Source organism: Platalea leucorodia (assembly GCF_965183815.1).
Source record: "Platalea leucorodia genome assembly, chromosome: Z".
In the NCBI taxonomy this organism is placed as follows: Eukaryota; Metazoa; Chordata; class Aves; order Pelecaniformes; family Threskiornithidae; genus Platalea; species Platalea leucorodia.
Window position 1 is genome coordinate 13,495,272 of NC_138858.1, and position 15,495 is coordinate 13,510,766.

General features: G+C 42.6%; 1 protein-coding gene across 1 annotated transcript; it reads right to left on the reverse strand.

Moving 5' to 3' along the window:
* Positions 1 to 213: 213 nt before the first annotated feature.
* Positions 214 to 13,371, reverse strand: SLC45A2 (solute carrier family 45 member 2; the record flags this gene model as incomplete). The annotated part of the gene is made up of 7 exons (XM_082337116.1): positions 214 to 438; positions 3,302 to 3,507; positions 4,485 to 4,608; positions 5,897 to 6,040; positions 10,253 to 10,578; positions 11,641 to 11,817; positions 12,933 to 13,371. The coding sequence occupies 7 exons, from the start codon at positions 13,369 to 13,371 to the stop codon at positions 214 to 216; spliced, it is 1,641 nt and encodes a 546-aa protein (XP_082193242.1).
* Between the last annotated feature and the right edge of the window lie 2,124 nt (positions 13,372 to 15,495).

Sequence of the window (15,495 nt, forward strand, 5' to 3'; positions counted from 1 at the left end):
GCTTTCAATCTGAGGCATTAGGCAACCTCTTAATGGCTCAACCTGAGGCACTGGGCAAGTCTCCATTTCGTAAAGCTCTGGAATTGCAATGGCTCCGAGGAGGTAAGAGAGGAGGATGTGCCAGCAGTATCAACACGGCAACAGGACCAGTGCTACTGACCCAGAAAGAAAGCATTCCCCTGGGGAGATTTCTTCCAATCCGTTCACACAGTCCTACTCCATAAATCGAACACAAAAAGCAACAAAGCAGCAGCCGATCAGTGCCACCATAGATGCCGAAATCACAGTGACCACGCTGCCAGCAATACTAACCAAGAGCCCCAGGCCCACACCGAGAATGATCTGGGCCAGCTGAACCATGCAGGTGAGAGCGGCACAGTCAATGCCCTTCCCTCGCCTGTGCTCTGCAGGTTGTTCCCCATACTGCAGCTTCAGGCTCTGCAAATAAGCACAAAAGAAAACCCAGTGAAATGAGATAGCGCCGATAACTTGCAGCTCTCAGCCAATGCACTGTCACGACTCCCAGGTGCAGCAGGACAGGCCAATAGCTCTCTGCTTCCCTTCTGTTTTTTCTGCTTGTCCCACAGAGGTTACAGAATTCAAACACAGATTTTAAAAGTTATAATGAGTTTTCCAAGCTTCCCTCAAATTGTCCCGTTTCTCCCATTTGCAATTTTTCCCTCTACCCCTTCTCTCAAGGAAAGAATTGAAACTTGATCAGAGAAATTAGCCATTTCCTTCAAGTTCAGGTCTATTTGAGCTCTGGCAAACTGACATTTCACAGTACAGGATGCTCCGTCACAGATAATTTAGCTCCAACTCTCATTGTTGAAGGAGAGCCTCAAAGGGACATTAAGATGAGTCATACTATGTCCCACACACATACAGATCATAATTCGTAATAATGGAGCACTGTGCTCTGATGTTATGCCTCAAAGCACACAAAGGAGTTCAGTACTAAAATCTAAATGTAATGTTTTTACTACTTGGGAAAAAAAATAATCTGAAAACAAACGTCTAGACTAGGATTCTTCTACACTACCAAAGACCATTATTAACTACTGATTATCTGCATATCTGCTATGATATACATAGCAGAGCAAAAGGCTTAATTTATTATATACAAGCATCTCATATATAAGTACTCTGTGAGGGTGGTTGACCCCTGGAACAAGTTGACCAGGGGGGTTGTGGAGTCTCCATCCTTGGAAATATTCAAACCAGACTGGGCATGACTCTGGGCAACCTGCTGCAGGTGGCCCTGCTTGAGCAGAGGGCTTGGACTACATGATCTCTGGAGGTCCCTTCTAACTTCAGTTGTTCTGTGATTCCCTCCAGGAGGGATCTATTCTGTTTTGCTGGGAAATCAGGTGATAGTTTACATATTTATTGTTCTCCTTGCATAGGCTGTTGAATGGAGAAGGCTGTACTGTAACAAACAACAGGTTTCCATGCTGTAGGCTAGCTGTGCTGCTGTCTTCTGGTATTCAAACACTCTCGGCCATTAAGGTGCTTTTTGTTTTTTGCAAGACTAATTACATTGCCTTTGACCTGTTACCACACCAAGCTCAAAAGTACCGGAGACAAACAGTCTCTTCCTAATCCAGTAGACAAAATTGAATTTGGATCCTAGGGAACAGCAGCACGGAACACGAATTGAAATGGAAACATTTTAAAACCCAGTACGTGATCTTGGTAGAATGCATAGTGAGGAAAATGTCTGCTCTTTGTTCTGGAATGATACAGTCCTTTCACCTGAAGTATTTCCAATTTTAGACACTTTTTTTTTTTTAATTATACCTATTTTGCTGGGCTGTGCCCAGTGTTCCTATGTGCTAGTAGTTCTGACCACTATCATAGGAATGTGTAAATGAATGCAATCTTGCACTTGATGTTTCCTCTTTTTTTTTTTTTATCATCTTGTACATTATAGAAGATTTGAGATAAACCTAATTCTGTTAATATCGGATCTAACATAGAATTATATGTCATTTAACATCTAGCATAGGAAGTACCACACACCAAACAAGAAACAATCAGTTGTCTTACAAGTAACATTTGAAAATACTAGCCTATTAAATATAAAGTCCATGCACACTTCAGCATATTTTATCTCCCTTCCGTCTTGGAACAGCTCTGAATCAGAGCTAAACTACAATTTTGCCTTTACTCCCGCTCTCTGAGTTGGCTGGCCCAAAGTTAGGATTGTGATCTCACCCTAAACTGGGTTAATTCTCTGTCCTTTGTTATATCTTTCTACAACTCTTCATCATGATCGTTCTCTGTTGGAAGGAACAGAGAAATTAACTGAAAAATTAGGAATCAGATCTATGAAATATTTAGCCACATTGAGACATCCTCTTACGATTCAATAGAATAATTAAGAATTTTCTTGTATTCATCATTCAGACGGTGATGCTTAAAAGTTGTACAGAACAGTAGGACATGTTCTGAAGGACTTGATCTAGCGCTGTGCTGGTCTCAGCTATGTTTCTATGTTGTTTTTCAATGGTTCAACATTTCCTTTATTAATTTCTTCATATATCCCCAGATACAATGGGAACTTTTCCTAAGTCCTCCCAACTCTCCTTAATCCTTCTTGTTTCCAGCTCTCTCACTAACTTAAGAGACTTGAGAGAACTTTTCCATTAAAGAGCTCAACACTTGACAAGACATGAAGATCCTACTGTGCCTCGTAACATGATATAAGAAATGCAAGCTTTTCCAGGTTTTCCTTGGAAACAGGATTTCATGCTGTGGAGGACCAAAAACCAACCCTAGACATTCAGAGAGATAATGAGAACGTGGTATATAATTTAATACTGAACTATATAAAACTGCACTTGAATTTCATATCTTTATTAGCTAACACGTTTCGTAACACTTTGCAGCTAACTAAAAATTCTGCCAGCCTTTACAGTGTGGTTACTAACCTTAGGAACTTAGAAGTCAAGTCCTCAGCTAATACAGCTAGAAGGAAGGATATAAGGAAAGTAGCACTTGAAGGCAACACAAAGTGGATGCCTGTAATCTGCTTACTGCCTGAACACATACTGTGATTGGCTTTGCTTCGGTTGTGATGATAAATAATTATTTGTCTCACTACAGGACTATTTGGAGAGTTTGGAGCCGGGACCTTAACTCTCTCTGTCAGAAACTTTCCATTCATAACATGTGTCATCATAAACAGTTTGAAATTAAAATTAAAAGCTGCTCACCAGTTCTACCCAGTTTTCTCCCAAAATAGACTAAACAGACCCAGACAGACATAAACTTACCCTTCCTTAGACATTAAACTCACCTCTTCTTCCCTGTGATACTCTGCAATGAGGTGGAATGGCACCGTGTACAGCGTACTGGACATGACACCAAAGAGGGAACATAAAGCCAGGGTGGAATAGACATTGGGAAACAAGCCAATTAATCCAGTACCCAATCCAAAAAGTAGGTACCCAATGAAATAAAGTCCCTTTAATCCTATGTATGGCAGAAGGATTTTCTGCAGGTCTGTGAAAAGAAAGTGAAAATGCCAGTAAGACTAAACCAAAACAGGTCACATTTCATCAGGGAGCTCCTTTAAGGGGTTCTATTTTGTAAAATGCAATGAAGGAGATAATCTTACTGATTTTGGAAGTTGCCTCAAATTATTGTAGGTATAAAGTTGCCAAAGAATACTTGCTCTCTCTGGGGGTAGTCTTATTCTGGCATAGCCAACTCCAGAGAAGAAGTAGTTAACAACCATTCTGGAAGAACTGCCCTCATTGACAACCTCAGACATTTCCCCTGTTTGATTATAATGCGAACATTTGGCATCAACCTCTGTCTGAGCTGAGAAAGGCCTACAGAAATGCCTGTCGTTAAAGATCCAAAGGGGAAAAGATTTCCCTCAAGCCTCTCTTAGATGCTCAATTCAGCCCCCAAAATGCTACTCATTTGAGTTTCAGATCGCAAGTAGGTTTTTTTAATCCTTGGTAAGAGCTATGGTGAAATCTATCTGGGGAACTGTGCTAACATATTTACATGTAATTTTGGAGAGCAAGGCTCATGCTTCTGGCAAAAACTTCTACTGCATTGTGAAAAAGTTATTTTATGAGGAATGTAGATGGGGAGAGTCCATCAGAGCTACCTTCAAGGACCTACAGCTACAGCACTGCTAGGTGAAAGAGCATCTCAGAATGATGCCCATGGCACCCATTTTAGTCTGGCATTTAACTTCAGGATGATTTTCAGTGTTCAGGGTCAGTTCACATGTACTACAATGCCTTACTCCCAAAGTGACCCCTCATCATGTGGTCAGGAACTGTTCATGTTAAGATACAAGTTTCTAACAATGCTGAGAATGTAACATTTCTTAAAGTTTTAATATGGAAAAAAAAAAAAAACAGTTAATTTGGCAACACTTTTTATATTTTAAACAATGGCAAATAGTGAACAGTTTAAACACTTTCAAAACACAGTGTTGGAGTACATTCCCGGGTACTTACAAGAATAGACAGATGAAGAAATTGCATTGATGCACAGCCCCCAGCATCCCATCTCTACTCCTGTTTTGTAGGTAAGGTAAAGTGTGGAGTTATGAGGTGCATAAGGACTACCCTGGTATACAACCTGAAAGAGACCACAAAGATCACAGAAGGCAAGGATGGACTGCATCTATATAATACCTCCTTTTTACGGGAACAGTGTAGTCAACACAGGGCCTCATCCCTGGCAGGGGAGATAATTAGCACCAAGAAATCTGTTAAGCAGTGCCCTAACCATCCCTTCACAGTTCTCCAGGTTTCATACTCATTTCTCCCACATTCTCACATCCCAGGCTCCTCCTCATTTATTACCCTCTGCCTTTTCCTGGACTGTACACTCTATGCTGACTCATTTGCTCTTTTTCCTTTGGGTGTCTTATTTCCCATTCTCCTTCTCTCTCCGCTTCTGCCTTCTTGCCTTAGCCTTTCTTTCCCTAATTTATCTACAATTCATTTTTTTGTTTTCTCTTTCAGGCTTACCCCAACACACTCATTTTTCCACTCAGTAATTGTCATATTCAGTTCCTTATCTAGGCAAGAAAAACTTTTTCTTTCAGTTGTTCATATACACTGCAGGGAAAAAAAAAACCTCCCTCTTGCCTACAGAGACAAAAAAAGGCAAGGAAATGGGAATACTGTGTGGAAACCACAGAAAAAAGGAAGCGGCAATGAGAGGATTTGTGCCAGGAGCGTATTTGCACCCTGGAAGAAAGGAAGCAGACAGGATCAGATAGGTAAGAATCACTGTCAGGGACATAGTCTTACTGCCTGGGAATGATGTGGAAAAGGGAGCACTGGGTATCACGAAGGCAAATAATTGCTGGTTGGTAAAAGGGACTCCAGGAAAGGTTTAAAGAGGTATGGCAGGGACAGCCAAACTCAAGGAGACAAGAGCTTTCAGCCACCAAGTAGCTCACTGTGTGCAAAAGCTGCAGAGCCTGAGGCCAGGGAGGCTGCAGTGCCAGTGAACAGCTTTGTGCCGACAGTGCCCATGCACCAGGATAGGGCCAGCTGCATCCAAGCAGCATCAGCATTACTTTAGTTAGGAAATCTGCCCATCCCAGAGCGGCTCCGAAGCCAAAGCAGAGAATGGATGTGTTTAGATCAGCTCCGAGAGCTTCATTTGGAACAGTTAAATAGACACAAATAGCCTTACAAATACTAAAAGGTTTTCCCCAAAGATCCAACAGACTGGCTCAGAACGAGGGCCTGAAATCAATTAGCAGTTTTACAAAACTCTCGTTGAGCCATCCAGATACAACAGGCTCTGCCACCACTGTCATTTCTTCAGGATTATAACACTGTCTCCTTTCTTTTTGGTCGAGGAGGAGATGCTACGAGGAAAGAGAAGCGAGAGGATTTTACGCTTTTACCTGTCCCATGAAATCCGTGAAGAAGAGCATGTTGGACAGGAAAGCCATCCATCCAAAGAGGTGGCTCACACACAGACAGCGATAGTGGGATGGCATGCTTGCAAGTGTCTTCAAGAGTGATTTAAGTGTCATCCGCCTTTGATCCTAAAAGCAAGTATTTAACAACAACACTGTATTATTGCCCTAAAGGCTAATAAAATAGTTGACAGCAAGTGAAGAAAGCCTCAGCATCTTTTCATTGCTAAACTTCCCAAGTTTTTTATTTTTTGCTTAGGGAAGGTTGGTTGGGTACTCAGTGTCCTTCAAGATATATTTGATTTGTAGAACCATTGCCTAATAAAATCATCTGAAAGATTCACAGAGACTCTGGGAGAGCTGGGGTATAGCAGTAAGGATGTAACATTTCTTGCTGTTATAATCAGTAGGATTATTATTTACTTGTAGAACCAAGTGAAAATTTTCTTCCAAAACAGATTCAGTGGAGTTTCAAAAAAAACAAAACCAGAGACAAAAATAATTTCTTTATGGAAACAATCAACTTTACATTGAAAATCTAAAGTTTCCACGAAAAAAATGAAACTCAAAATACTTCCTGAGAATTAAAATGTAACAGTTGTGGAATATAGCACTTCTGAGACCTCCTTGCCTTTCCCTACTATGTGCTAAATTCCTTAGCAAACTTCACCTCTTCTGGCATATCATGAGATTTCCACTATGTACTGTCCTCCCCTCCCATCCCCATGAAGCAGGGAGAGACTGTGATACATCACAGGAGATGCAGCACCACTCAAAATCCTAGCACCCAGAGAACATGAGCTCCAGCACCTGAACATCTCATCCTATGGCAGAAACAAGTAATTTCAAAATCTGGTGGGGGCTAACAAATCTCACCGATGAGGAAAGACAAAATTTCTCACCACCTTCAATGCTCCACATTACCTCCCTCCTTGAGCCCTGTGCCCACTAACTGTTTCTTTTCCAGCCACATTCATCAGATCACTTGTATCACTTGAATTTTTTTAAGTACTGTAGGTATGCTTGACGTCAGGCATTTGCAACACACAATTCTTACTGCTTTAAAGCTCCTGCATGGTTCTTTGCTTTTAAAGAAAAAAAGGTATGATTTTATCTGTGCATGATGAAACACTTCCGGTTTTCTCTAGTGACGTTTGGAGGCAACAGTGTTGGGAGAGATGGTAAGGGACACTGTATGGCCATGAAATGTGGAAGAACTGTAAAAGTTATGTTCATTACTGAAAAGCTGAATGTTGTCTTCAATTTGCTGTAAGATAATGACATTTTTTCCTTCCTTCAATGTTCTACTTACTTTTCACAATTCTGCCTTCCTTTGAATTAAGTTATGTTGCAAGCTATTCTATGAATAATCACCACATATAAAGTTGGAAAATACTTTGCTCCAGTGGGAGGTTTTTAATCCTCATTGGAATGCCAAAATTCAAGTTGCTGACTTTCACCTTGAACTGCATATTGTCCAAATCCCTTGGAATTTCTCTTGGCATCACTCTCTTTTAAACAGCGTAAGCTTTCTATTCTTCTACATTTATAAAAAACAGCAAAAAAAAATCCACATTGACTCATTAGTGTTATTTCAAGGATAATTACTATCATTTGACTTGGCTTATTTAATTTGTTCAACTCTTCCACACAGTTCTTTAAAACAGCCTTTCCAATCAAAGTGTTAGCATAAGGTCAGGGAACTATGAAGGACACTGCTGTAACTACAAACAATAACTTGACAGCTAGATAGAAATGCTTGCTTTGTATTTAGATATTTTAGAGAGTGGAAATGGAAACTGAAATGTTTAATGCACACGTTCAATACACACCAACACACAAACCCCACACTAATTTAAACTACTTGCTGAAGTTTGGTTCCATTTAAGTGCCTCATCCTTCAAAAGCTCACAATACCCAATCATTTTCTCTATAAAATCACTACAACTCATGGCCTAAGACGGTTCATAAGGATACAGGGGAATCAATATGACTTGGGTTTTATGGAAGTAGATTCTGAGCAATTTGGCGCCAAACTAAAGAACAAAAGATAAATCACTTTGGATGTCTGTTCATACTGTAACAGGTCAAATCTCATTAATAATCACAGTAGCTATTAGCATGTAAGAGCACAGCCCTTAATTTAAAAGATAAAAGGCCATGATGTCTGCAGCAAAAGAAAGAGACACAGAAAAACAGGAAGCCAAACCATTTCTTCAAGGAAGCAATTACAGTAATGAATGAACTCAGAAAACATGTGTCACAAGAGACAGACCATGAGGGCAGTGAGTGTCTAGAATTTATACATGCCCGGGCACATCAAAGAAACATGAGACAGATCAAAGCACTGTAAGCCTTTGACAGGCTGTCCAGCTAAAAACAGAGAGAGGAGGGCAATGGCACAAGTTGCCCACAGTGGACGACAGAGCTTCACCTCGGGTGTCAGACACTACTGAATTCAGTGGAATTAGCTCTTGCCAAGGTAGAGGCTACCCCAATCCACAGCCTGCTCCCCTTGCTTTCACGGCATCTGCTCTCTCTTCTTCATTTACCTTCCTTTCTTTAGAGCCCACATTGGCCAAGCAGTCAATGACACTCAGCATCTCCGACAATTTGGAGGATGCTCAGACTGAACAGTGCTGGTGAAGAACACTGGCTGCTCAACCTGGCCTACAGTGGGGAAACACGGACAGCATCGCAGTGTGCCAGACATATTCTCCTGACAAACTGTTGCTTTGCTATCTTCCCCTCCCTGTGTTTGTCTGGCATTCTTATCAGGCAGTGCTCATCTTTTGTTCTACCTTTGTGTTGTATCTCTTGTAATAACATTTTTCTTCAGGTTAGGAATACCAAGTGCTATTATAATACAAATGATCATAGAATCACAGAATCATAGAATGCTTTGGGATGGAAGGGACCTTTAACGGCCATCCAGTCCATCCCCCCTGCAATGGGCAGGGATAACTTCAACTAGGTCAGGTTGCTCAGAGCCCCATCCAGCCTGGCCTTGAATGTTTCCAAGGATGGGGCATCTACCACCTCTCTGGGCAACCTGTGCCAGTGTTTCCCCACCCTCATTGTAAAAAATTTCTTCCTTATATCCAGTCTGAATCTACCCTCTTTTAGTTTAAAACCATTACCCCTTGTCCTATTGCTACAGGCCCTGCTAAAAGGTCCCTCTCCATCTTTCTTATAAGCCCACTTTAAGTACTGAAAGGCTGCAATAAGGTCTCCCCGCAGCCTTCTCTTCTCCAGGCTGAAATGATAAATAGTAAAAGATAAATCCCTTTTATTTGTAGCTTAAACATGAGTTTACGTTTCTAACTTATAACCATCTGCACATTCTCAGTATTTTTTACCTGATTTATGAAGACCTGTATCAGGACAGATATACATAACACCAAGAAATCAGAAGTGAAATTAAAACGGCAAGCAACTGTTTCATCACTTACTGTTATACTAGGAGCCAAACATATACATTAGCCTTTGTTTTCCTAGGGTACCATGAGAGCGCAGTGAGGATTCCTAGCACAAAAAGTCATCAACAAAACAGTAAAAACTATTATCTGTTCCCAAGGCCATTCTAGAAACATGCTCGCCAGGTATTTTTCAGGTAGATTCACCTTCTCCTAGTTGCCTTAGACTGAGGCAATCTCTGACAAAAATGCAGCAGAAACAAAATAACAGTGATGATTTGAAAGTACCCACTATTCTCTCCTACCTAAAAGTTCTGCCAAAGACACAGCTACAACGTCACTTCAAAATAAAACTAAAACTCCAGAAGTGAGGTAGTGTTGTTGTAGACATAGTCATTTTAAACGCGTCAGTACTGTCAATAAACCCTCAGTGAAATGTTGAGCAGCAGCATAACTGGAATGTTTACCAGACCAGGGAACAAACACTTCATATGTACTACGTATGTAAGTGTGTGGACTTCAATGGGAGTTACAGATTTATATCAAAGATGAATGGTCTGTAGTCCTTGTCTGCAATGTGATGTTAATTGTGTCAGGACTAAAGGACAAAGTATATCCTCTTGACAAAATTCACATGAGGAGGGTATCAGGAGACTGACACAGAGCAGAAACCTGAACCTGGTTCTCCCTCATCCCTGCCAACTGTTCAAAGCATCAGGACTAGTCCATCTCGTCCCTCTTGGTGGAAATACTTTATAAATAAGAAAAGAGAAAAGCAAGCGGGCTTTCTACTGACCCTGTATCCTAGTGCAGGATTCTTTTTCTGTGTGTGTGAAAGGGCTCCGTTCCAAACAGTCAGCATTAGCTAATTAAAGGGTCTCCAAGGATGGAACGATATGGGTTACAAACGGATCTCTGCACTCACCTCTGTACGTGATGTAACAGCGCACTGCCCTGGTTTAGCTGCAGCCTTTATTTCTGCACATGTTGATTTTAAGTAACCGTTCTTGATTTCCTCCTCTATGGAGCTATATTTATAGGATTCAGTCACTTCCAACAAAAGCTTTGTTTCTTCATTTTCACATCTGAGTGGGACTTCAGGAATACTGCGCAGATGTACGGTAAGGCAGATTAGGAAAACCAAGGCTGCGAAGAAGAAAATCACCTGGAATTCCGACGCCAAGGAATATCCTAGTACGGTTTGACCCCAATCCATAGCACCTGTCAGGTAACCCAGGGCTCCTCCCAAACCTACGGAGGTGGGAAAAAAGGAGAAGAAAGATCTACTGGCATTGATAAAATAAACAAACAGTACAGAATGCCCCCAACATGGGATCCCCTCTAGAAATGCCTGTATAATCATCCTCCAGATACTAATCACAAAAAACAGCTATTTCGTATGTCCAAAACCGGCCTCTTGACAATAGCTACTACACCTCCCTCCTCGACTAGAATAACTGCCACTGAATCTACGTGCCTCTGCTCTTGGTACAGCTCAGTAGGCACAAAAATCTGCATCAACACAGATTGCATGACTTCTCATCTAGTCTGCTTTTTGTCTAGTCCTTTCACAGTGACTGCTCCCAGGCATGGCTGGAATCTGTTCCCAATTCACATTACAGGTACAAAGCGTTATGTGTTTTCCCTGTGCATTTTCTCCACACAGGGCTCATGTAATACAGGTTTCCTTCTGTACAGAAGGCTTCCTTCTGTAATTTGGCATCATTTCAGACATGTATAAAGGCAAATGAAGCTCTTACTTCATTTGCAAGAGCCTGGACCGTTTGGACTTTGTGGAAGTTGTGAAGCTCTGAATTTTTACAAAGAGCTCCTATTTCTATACAGGAAGGCAGCACATACTGAAGCACTGCTGAAAAATGGAAACCAACTGTGCTGGTTTGTGCAGCTCTTGCTCTATGTCACATGCTGAGTCAAAAATGTTATTTTTGTGTGCTATGGCAAGGAAACAAGTTATATCGCTAAATTCTTGCTTCACCAAAAACTTGAAAAAAATCACAACAAGCTGAATAACCACTACTTCACTTTTTTAAATAATTAGTTGCTCTTACTTAAATCACGGTTATGTTGATGTAATTATTTATGACTGCAGCCTTCTGCAGCAGAACTGCTGCAGCAGCAATCACGAGTTGCTGTTCTCTGGAGTAGAGAAAACCCAGCAACAAACGACTCGTGACTGAAGTGCGGGATCAGATGATCAGTTCATTCAAGATTAGAAACACAGTAAGAATAAAATCCATGCAATTACCTCCCCCTCCTTTGAGAGGTAGGGAGGAAAGGAAGGGATCTGAGTACCTGTAAAGAGGGCGTGGTAATGTAGACCCTTCTCTTTATCCTGATGAGAGCAGACATCAAATAAATATGCTTTGATGGGGCCATCAATAAAATCAGCTGCAAAATCAAAAAGCACTACTCCCAGCATGGTAACAACTATTGCCCACGTCCGCCGATTGTTTCTCTCATGGATGACAGCTACAAAAAGAAAAACACCCTCATTCTGACAGCAACAGTGCCATATTCTGCAAAACCACATTTTATCTTTCCTGATACCTCCAAATCTAAACAATGCTTTATTATGCAAGAGAGAGCAGTGATGCCAGAATCACATCAGAGAAGCAGGGTAACTGAGTCTGTGTAGCGCTGAGCTGTGCTAGGTTGACTTACTGCCTTGAGTCAGCACAAGCTCAGGGTGCTCCAAGCTCCACCATCAAGAGCATCACTAGCCTTAACCTACTCCTTCGCACCTCCACGGCATGCTCTGGTAGCCTAACACACATGCATTTTGTACTACTCTTTTGTTTTATTCTATTTGTCCCACCCTTCCATTGTTTTAGATAATCAAGAGTTGACTGTAACATCTCTTTTTGGGCAAATCAATAAAAGTATATTCAACACCAGTGATATCCAGGAAGAGAGAATAAATCAATCCATAAAAACACACACCTTCCCCCTCTGCCAAGTTGTAAGGACAGCAATAACTTTCCATCAAGACTTTAAGAAGTTACATCCCAAGCTGAAATATAACGGTATCTAGGGATGTCACTCCTATTTGATTTTGCATATTCCAGGTGCAACACAGTTTCCAAGGAGTTATGGATTTCTGTTATTCATAAGCATAACAGAGCCGCATGTCAAGCCAGTGCTGCAATAATTAAAGATATGTATTTTGAATGCTAATCCATCTAAAACAGGGATTAACAGATACTCAGTTTGGATGTTTATTACAAACCACAAACAATTTTGATCATTTAACTTAACAAGGCAGATTTTAGTTTGTGAGAACTTCTCTGGGCCTAAGCAGTACTTCACTTGCATGAACTGATCAGGCAACCACCCCACCATACAACATACTGTAATCACACACAGGAACTACAGAACACTATGTACAGGGTACATAACATGCCATGTTAGGATTGAACGTACATGAAGATTTCGGTGTTCCCCAGCTGCTTCGATGCAGCTGGGTAACACGACACCCGATTTTAACTGTCCGTTTTAGCAGGGAAAAAAGGAACCCTTCTTTTCTTTCAGATTCAAAAGGCTAGGATGAGTTTTGTCTGTCAGCACAGCGTATACCCCTCACTCACCTGAGATCATCACGTCCCCATTGAGGTACAAAGCCATGCCTAACAGCATTATGATGCCCAGACCCAGAATGTAAGGTCGCCTCCTGCCCCAGCTACAGGTGCAGTGATCGCTGGCTGAACCTACCACGGGCTGCAGCATGAAGCCCAGGATAGGGCTGATGAGCCACACCAGGCTGTAGAGGTGCTTGGGCAGCCCTACAGTGAGCAGTACCGGCGTGACAAAGGCGGCCTCCACGGCGTAGCAGAACTCCCGGCCGAACATCGCCATGCTGTGCATGACCAGCCTTCCCACCGCTCCCTTCTTCGGCACCACTGCTCCAGTTCTCGTCACAGATTGCAGCAGAGTCTCTGCCTTCTCTCTGATGCTGTCCATGTCGGCCTTGGCCATCTCAGAAGGGGGTGGAAGAGCCCCGTGGAAGTTCGGTTCCGTTACGGTCATCGCTCTGGCTACACGCAGCGCTCCGGCAAGTTGGTGCTGCCTGCCCTGGCTGACCTGGAGCCCAGATCATATGCTGGGTGGGATCGGTCTGTGCTGGGGGAGGGACTCACATACTTTCATGGCTCTGTGATCACAAGTTATGAAAGAAAGGGGGCAGGGAAGCATGTGTTAACATTAGCAGATCTGAGCTCTTGGGCATCTGCAAAGCTCCCAACTATCCACAACTAAAGAACCACTGTTTAAGCATGAAACACACATATAATGGGAACATATACCACATGGGCAAGGCGCAGGATTAGTGTGACACAAAGCTGTTCCTCTTGTTGCTGTAAGACAGCGGTGATACCAAGAAACTACAGCCCTCAACCTTCTGTTCAGCAAACAACGGGAGCACCAGCCAGAGCGCCGATTTCCTGTTGACTGAACAGGGGGAAAAGAATCTATAATATATATCCAGAAAAGGATTTCAATGCACTTCATGAAGATAAGTAAATGAACCTACCTATTGCCCTAGTGTGTTAGTGGCAGATAAAAAACTTGACAGAAGCCTGTCAAACAGCAACTGGGGAATACTTTTTTGTGTATCTGCTGTGTGCCACCATCAATACAACTGATTATTTTCTTCGTTTCTAAAAAACAAAGGATATCGGGATCACTTGGGGTTTTTTTTTTAAACAGTCTTACCTGCCAAGAGAAGGCCTTAAAAGAAATCTGTAGTGACATACCAAAACTGTATTTTTCAGGTTAGCCACCTGAGTGAGGCAGCTGGTTCAACCTATGCTGAATCATAGAATGCTTTGGGTTGGAAGGGACCTTTAAAGGCCATCTAAGTCCAACCTCCCTGCAATGGGCAGGGACATCTTCAACTGGATCAGGTTGCTCAGAGCCCCGTCCAGCCTGGCCTTGAATGTTTCCAAGGATGGGGAATCTACCACCTCTCTGGGTAACCCGTTCCAGTGTTTCACCACCCTCATCGTAAAAAATTTCTACCTTATATCTAGTCTGAATCTACCCTCTTTCAGTTTAAAACCATTACCCCTTGTCCTATCGCAACAGGCCCTATTAAAAAGTCTGTCCCCATCTTTCTTATAAGCCCCCTTCAGGTACTGAAAGGCCACAATAAGGTCTCCCCGCAGCCTTCTCTCCTCCAGGCTGAACAACCCCAGCTCTCTCAGCCTGTCCTCACAGGGGAGATGCTCCATCCCTCTGATCATTTTGTGGCCTCCTCTGGCCCCGCTCCAACAGGTCCATGTCCTTCCTGTGCTGAGGACCCCAGAGCTGGACACAGCGCTCCAGGTGGGGTCTCACCAGAGCAGAGTAGAGGGTCAGAATCACCTCCCTCGACCTGCTGGCCACACTGCTTTGGATGCAGCTCAGGACACAGTTGGCTTTCTGGGCTCTGAGCACACACTGCCAGCTCATGTCCAGCTTTTCATCCACCAGGACCCCCAAGTCCTTCTCCTCAGGGCTGCTCTCAATCCCTTTATCCCCCAGCCTGTACTGATACCCCCAAGTCCTCCTCGGCAGGCCTGTTCTCAATGCCTTCGTCCCCCAGCCTGTATTGATACCAGGGGTTGCCCCGGCCCAGGTGCAGGACCTTGCCCTCAGCCTTGTTGAACCTCCTGAGGTTCACATGGGCCCACTTCTCCAGCCAGTCCAGGTCCCTCTGGATGCCATCCCATCCCTCAGGTGTGTCAGCTGCACCACTCAGGCTGGTGTCATCTGGAAACTTGCTGAGGGTGCACTTGATCCCATTGTCTGTGTCACTGATGAAGCTATTAAAGAGAACTGGTCGCACTACAGACCCCTGAAGTTAAACCCTGAAGTTAACACGAGTTTTTAAATTGACTTCACTGATTTCGAGGTCAAAATTTAGGTGCACTGGGGATTACATTTGACAACATTTATTGTTTTCCAACACAATCAGATGCATCTGCGACTCAGCCAATTGTCAAATCTTACTGTAAAGGTGTATAATATTCAGTAATTTACATTAGAGTGATTATCAGCTGGAAACTTAGGATGCTCTTGCTGATTGTTTATCTAATTTGTCAGGACCTCCTAGATAATTCTTGCTTCCAGGCAGGTGTTTATGTAGTAGAATGTAAAAGGTTTTTTTATAGT